Source organism: Anthonomus grandis, chromosome 12 (assembly GCF_022605725.1).
Source record: "Anthonomus grandis grandis chromosome 12, icAntGran1.3, whole genome shotgun sequence".
NCBI classification, from domain to species: domain Eukaryota; kingdom Metazoa; phylum Arthropoda; class Insecta; order Coleoptera; family Curculionidae; genus Anthonomus; species Anthonomus grandis.
Genome location: NC_065557.1, coordinates 10,963,918 through 10,971,055, shown reverse-complemented (window position 1 = coordinate 10,971,055; position 7,138 = coordinate 10,963,918). Strand labels below are relative to the sequence as shown.

At 30.7% G+C, this 7,138-nt stretch overlaps 1 protein-coding gene across 3 annotated transcripts in view; it reads right to left on the bottom strand.

Moving 5' to 3' along the window:
- Positions 1-787: 787 nt before the first annotated feature.
- LOC126743446 (uncharacterized) overlaps positions 788-7,138 on the bottom strand; it is a 56,681-nt gene continuing 50,330 nt past the window's right edge. For 2 of the 3 annotated variants that reach the window (XM_050450547.1, XM_050450549.1), the window contains 2 exons: positions 5,492-5,623; positions 788-1,197 (listed from right to left, as the gene is read on the bottom strand). In XM_050450547.1, the coding sequence (XP_050306504.1) occupies positions 988-1,197; positions 5,492-5,623 (342 nt within the window). In that variant the 3' untranslated portion in view covers positions 788-987. The remainder of the gene's footprint in view (positions 1,198-5,491; positions 5,624-7,138) is intronic. The other variant, XM_050450548.1, reaches the window with a different exon arrangement.

Genomic DNA, 7,138 nt, shown 5'->3' with positions numbered 1-7,138 from the left:
CATCTTTCACAGGTTCCAGTGTAGCGGCCCTTGCATGCGGCACACTCTGTATACACAAAATATGTTACAAATATTTCAAAAACCTAACAGTAATTGTTCTTTTCTGTTAGAACTGTAATAATACAAACGAACGTTGATCGTAAAAACCTTTTATTATAGTTAATGTAATTAAATTTTAAATGAAAAATAATTATAAATCGATAATAAATAAAGTCTTTGCAAAAAAAATCTTAGAAACAACTACATAATATATCGCTAAAAAATTATACACAAAAAATCCAAACCCATAATCTCAACAAAAGTTATATAAATAACAAGTATATTGCCACATTATACAGGATGTAAAAATTCCAGTCATTATGGTAAAAAAAGCACTGGGAATGTATATTATTATTAAATTATTTGGTTAAACATATATAAGTATAAACATACGTTACGTAGCTCAATCAACTCAGTCTTTTATGTATAAAGAAATTAGAACTACGCAAAAAGAAAATAGGTTTATGATTTTTTTCACACATCACGTACTTTTTTATAAAGATGATTCTACTAATTATAGAGAGCGATAAAAAAATGTAAATGGACCACAACATTTCCACATACAAAACACACAATTTAGACAAGTTTTCAATAAAATATTAAATTTGCACAATACGTTATATAAAGTTTTCCTCTTTAGCAAGTTATTACTCCAAACAAACTTAACGTTAATATAGATATCATAATAAGAGTTAGGGAGGCATTTAATTCATCAACAAGCAAAACTACAAAATAACGAGGCGTAGAATTTGTTTTTTTTTTAGTTAATATAAATTTATTATTATATATGTATATTGTATAGTTTTCTGCTGTAATGCAGCTAAAATTGCCTTATTTAAGTAAAAACTGGGGTGCTATTCGCGAAGCTATAATAATAATTAACAAAATTACCACAGTATACGTTTTTCTTTTTGATTAAGCTAATTTACCCTAAGATTAAGGCAACTCTCAGCTAGATTCGGGCGCGAAAATTTCTATTCTATCCACGGGTTTGCTCTGTTGAGCGGCCTTCATTGCCTTCCTTCTTTCCTCGATCATTTTCTTTCTTTGTTCTTCGCGTTGTTTTCTAGCCTCTTCTGCGGCGGCCGACACTTTCGGTTTCGATACCGGTTTACGTTTGGTTGTGCCGTTTGATTTAACTTCTTTTTTTGGTGTGTCCTGGAAGAAGAATAAATATTAAAATTCAAGTAGAGTATTTGTGGATGAAAGTCCATTTAAGTGTAAAAATACAAAAATAGTATGGAGGTAGATGAAAAACAATTAGTGCAATAAACAACCTATGTACGAGTATACTATTATAGAACATAATATAAATTTTCAAATTTACATCAATTGCCTACAAAGAAAAATCACTGAATCAACTTAAGATTGCAAGTGTGTGTCTAGGTTTTTGATAAATAATAGTTTTACGGTTATGAAGTCACTTCTGGGATTCAATGTCACTTTTAAGGTCAAAATGAAACTCGTACACCCCTTACATTTTATTTATTTGTTTACAAAAATATATTTTTTACTTAAATAAAATAAATAATATATACATTTTATATGATGGCCTTTGAAAGACAAAATAAATGTAAAAATATATTTTTCACAAAAAGAAGTTTTAAGAAAAATGAGAAAATTAAATTTACATTCGATTTTACAACTCGTACACCATTAAAATTATACAGAAAAAAAAACATAAAAAAGAGATTAATATTTTGTTGGTAGTCCTTTATTTTTTATAACATCTGCCAAACGATTGGGCATTGATCGCACCAATTTTTCACAATATTCGGGTGATATTTTAGACCATTCTTCTTGAATCACTACTTTTAATTGCTCTTTGTTTGAAATTTTATGGTTTCTTATAGCAACTTTCAAATGTGACCATAAGTTTTCAATGACATTAATATCTGGACTTTGCGGTGGAGTTTCAAGTACTTTTGGACAGTTATGGAGCAACCAATTCTTTACTTTCTGTGCCTTATGCTTTGGATCATTGTCCTGGTAGAGTTAAAATTTTTTTTCAATTCGGAATTTTCGGGCGCTTGCCTTTAAATTCTGCTTAAGTATGTCCAAATACATGTTCTGATCCATTATGCCCTCTATAAAATGTAGATTTCCAGGACCTGCAGCTGACATACACCCCCAGACCATGACTGAACCACCTCCGTGCTTTACTGTGGCTCGTAGATTTTGTTCTTTGAGAGATTCATTGGGCTTTCTCCACACCCGTTGTTGTCCATCTGATCCGAAAATACAAAATTTACTCTCATCTGTAAAAATTACGTCCTTCCAAAATAAAAAATCTTTGTCTCTGTGTTCTTCAGCAAAGCTTAACCTCTTGATTTTATTTACCTTACTGATCCAAGGTTTTCTTCGAGCCACTTTACTATGAATATTATTTTTTTTTAGAAAATTTCTGTTTGAGGATTAACTGTTTTTCGTAAATATTTCTCAATATCTTTTGCCAACTTCGGTGCAGATATTTTCGGGTTTTCCGCAACTTTCCTGAGGATCCAACGTTCGTCGTATGAATTAAACATTTTTCGAGGGCTTTTCCTTACTTTATTTGATATTCTATTTTCACTTTTATAACGATCCACAACTCCTTGCACGGTAGAGTGCGGCCTACAAACCATTTTGGAAATTTGTCGCAATGATTTTCCATCTTTCCAATGTTGTATAATTAATTTCCGTTCTACAACGCTTGTTTGTCCACGCTGACGCCCCATATGGTAAAAGAAGGTCAAAAAATTAATTAAACTCAATTAGAAATTACACAGGAGTGTTAAAAGTAACAGATGCTCTTAATACCAAGTGCTAACTATAAATAATATTAATGTTATTGTAAAGTAAATATGATGTACGGGTTTCATTTTGACCATAACATTTTCTTATCTCTTATACTTTTTTATGCTCAGCATGCATCCTTTGCATATTTTTGCTCAACAACTTTAACATTTTATGCTGATTGCAGATATATATAGTTGGAAATATTTTGCACGTTATTTGTACAGAATGTAAAAGAAACCTTAGGTGTACGACTTTCATTTTGACTGACTGTAGATATCAAAAAATGACACAAAACAAAAATATGTTCGATAATAGATCAAATTAATAACTACTTACTAACAACTTATTTTTTAAAACAGAATAAAAGAAGGATAAATTGCAGACGTATTCAAGCATGTAAGTTCCAATTTATACGTGGAGGAACCAGCATTAATGCAATTAACGTTTTTACTCAAGAAAATACAACTCCTTTGGACTCTTGTTTAACTGAACCTTGGTTCAACCAAGTCCGAAGATGAGTGGTCAAATAAAAACATAAAAAAATTCAGAAATTTCAAAGAACATGGAGGCACAGCAGTTTGCATCAAAGACAGTTACATCTAAACCATGTGGAGAAGCAGCAAATATAAGAAAACCAATAACTCAAGAGAGAATTGAAACAAGAATGAGTTAATAAAAAGAGTGGTTTTGCTTAGGCAGAAATATAAATTGAAGAAAGAGTAAGTGAAATAGATCAAAATGAGTTGGATTGACTTGGTAGCAAATTAATAGAAGAGAAGGAACAACAAAGATAACTTATTTTAAACTGTCATAATGTTATGAAAATTCCTAATTATTCACAAGGCAAGCTGCTAAATCTCATCAGTACATATTACCAAGTTTCAAACTTCTTTAGAAGATCACGATTGAGGCAGATTGAGCAACTCATGATTGCTAACCCACTCTTAGCTCTTCTGTTGAATAATTGCGGGCCATATTATAGGCAATAGCCGAGGTCATAATTCGATGCAACAAAAGATAGATTAGAAAATCCATAAAAACTAATAAATAAAGTTGTCATAATGTAAAGTGATTTAGTAGATAAGAATTTTATAATTTTTTTAGTAGATGATTTTAATTTAGACAGGATCATACAGCTTAGCAACTAACTTTTGAGATAAGTCGAGATAACAAAATTCTTTTATAAAAACATATTTTTAGCATACATGACAAGAACCTTTTTATATATTTACTGTCAAATGCTGATTGGAATGGCTTCTATTAATGTCACCCTTTAAAAATTGATAAACAATGGGAAATTTCTTCAAGTATAATATAAACTTTTTTTCAGGAATGTAAAAGGAGATTTGATGTTTTGTATACTTTAAACGGTCATAATGACAGGTATAAAAATGCATATAGGGAGGAAAAGCATAATTAAAACAGGAATTGTATGGTATACAGGGTACTGGTTTAAAATCGGTGGAGTCCTAGTTTTCGTGAAAATCCTCGAAGGTCCGTCTTTAGATAAGAAGGTAGCTTTTCTAAATCAATTGATGTTGAACTAGGAGTACCACAAGGAAGTATCCAGAATGATCTGCCTCTGGCCATGATTAAAGATTCATCCAGCTTGATTAATTTTGCAGACGACTCAAAGAGCATGATTTCAATTAAAATATCAGAAATTATCAAATGTAATTAGGGTGCTTACAAAAAATATATGGTCTGTATTAAACTTCAGCCACCCTTAAAAAAATTGGATAAATTTTGATCTGAGGCTAATGCAAATCGGCATAAGTACGTTTATGGTTATCATTGATACAAATCCGTAAATTTACCTTAAAAAAATACCTAATCGTAATTGACCAGAATTAAAATTCAAAAAGTTTCCTAATGCTTAACTGCCGATTTAAACAACCCACCTAGTATCAAAATTAGTTGAAAAAATTAAATTTATACCGTAAACCCTTACAGTATAAACTTAATTTTATTTTATTTCACCACAATATTTAAATCTGTACTGGCATTTTGGCGGTTATTTAGTAATGAATTAAATAATTATAAGGGAAAGTACGGGACCTAATTCTGTAACTTGGAAATACACTTCGAGGACTCACTATTAAAATGTTAAATATTTATTATTATATTTTTATTAAATTATGGAAACCAAAATAGGGGATGAGAAACTTAGCTTTTTACACAAATTAACAAATACATTTTTTAGGCTGATTACCTTTAACTTAACACGATTTTCATAATTCTAATAGCAATTCTAAAAATGTTCAATAAAAAAAATACAAAGCGGTATTACCAATAAGAATTTTAAATGCCACATTAAAGATCACGGTTAAAAGTTTTACATATTTTAAATTAACTGGTTACGAGCGGAAAAAAAAACATGCGGCCGCAACACACCGTTTTGACATAATAATCAAAATTTTTTTAAAACAAACGGTGATATAATTTATTACGGGCATTAATAAATGGGTGCCCACTTGCCGTAAGTAAAGCGAAAAACTCGTTAGGTATGCCGCCCGCTTAAACGATTATAAATTATTTGATCCAGTTAGTTTAATATCATACGAAACAATAATAATTATTATTAATATTTATTCGTATTGTTTTTAAATGGTGTCGAGATTTATGTTAATGAAATAAAATATGGGTGAATTTTAGTGTAAAACAATATTGCTACCTCTTTCCAGTTGTTTTCCCTTAGGGTGTTGATTTCTTCGAAAACTTTGTCCACTTCTCTCACTTGTAACATAACCATATCCCAGAATCCTTGCAAGTCTTCATTGGTTGTTGGGAATTTTTCTCCGGGAATCTGAAAATGATACAAAGCCATAAATACAAAAATATGTATACAGATTTGGGATTTAATAACGAACAAATTCAATCAAAGGGTTTTTGAAAATTTTACGGGACACGTCGATTTTATTTCTGGATCGGGTATCTTTTGACCTTAAATGTAAATATATAGGATGTCGCAAAAAAGTGTGACAGAAAATATATCTTTTCTACTACCGTGCGTAAAGTGCTCACTTTACATACTTCCCAGGGTGTGTAAAGTTTCACTTACGCACGAGTGCCTAAAAGTCTTTTTACGCACCAGTGTAGTTTGACGTTTATTTGACATTTAATTTATAATTTGTCAACAAATGTTTTGACTTTTTTTACCGTAAAGTCCTTTAAGTGCGTAAAGTAATTTGATATTTTTGATTTTTTTTAATGTTTCTAAAGCAGAACATTTTTTTTTATGTTACACGTGTGTAAAATCCCCTTTTATCATTCATGGGAATTGTCAAGTTTTCCAATTGAAAAGTTTCCCATTGATCAAAAAAGGATTATACACTTGTTATAAACACACATAAATAACTATTTTTCTTAAACGGAACCACCTATTTTGCAGTTTCGGATTCTCCGGAAAATTCTAGATATGTGTTACGTGTATTGGCCTATACCTATCTTTAACTGTTCCAGAAATAATTAAGTGCAAATAATAATTATAATACTTTTGAAACATAAATTGATACATTACATTCCACATTCTTAAAATTTATTTTATCAAATGCTAAAAATGGCCGCCATTAACAGCATTTCAAAGCAGTTATAACCATTACAGTCATTTCAATAACCTACATGTCTGTTTGTAAATATTTGGCATAGTCTTCAAAATTATTTAAACATTTCAACTGTATTGCTAATTGAAAACATTTATAATGCGTTTAACTGAGACTCAGAGAATCGAAATATTAATTATGCTTGGTTGTGGTGACAAAAATAGAACACACAACGAAGTTCCGATAACCTTTAACAATAAATAACCAAGCAGACCTGTCTACAATTAGTAGAATTATGGCCAAGTGGAGAGAGACTGAAACTATTGGATCTTAAGACTAGGAAGGACTGGTGTTCCTAATAATAAAAAATTGGATATCCTGGTTTCATTGCTCGAACCTCTCAATTACTCAGTTCCCTTTGAAAAACACGCTTCAGAGAGCGACTGTAACAAAATTATTAAAGAAGGAAAAGTGGCACCCTTATAAATTTCAATTACTTCAAGACTTACTAGAAGATGATCGCAACAGACCGCAGAAGCGAGTTTTGTCAGAACCTAACCGAAAAAATTGATAATAACCCTAGACTAGTGAAACAGACGAGGCAACATTTCGTTTAAATGGACGAGTAATTTTAGTTACTCGAAATATGAAAATCTACACTGGTTTAGGGAAAGTCGTTCTCAGAATTAAGAAAAGGTAAATTTATGGATAGAGATTATTAATAACAGAATAATAGGACCATACTTCTTTGAAGGAAATTTGATGGGGTGTTATAAGTT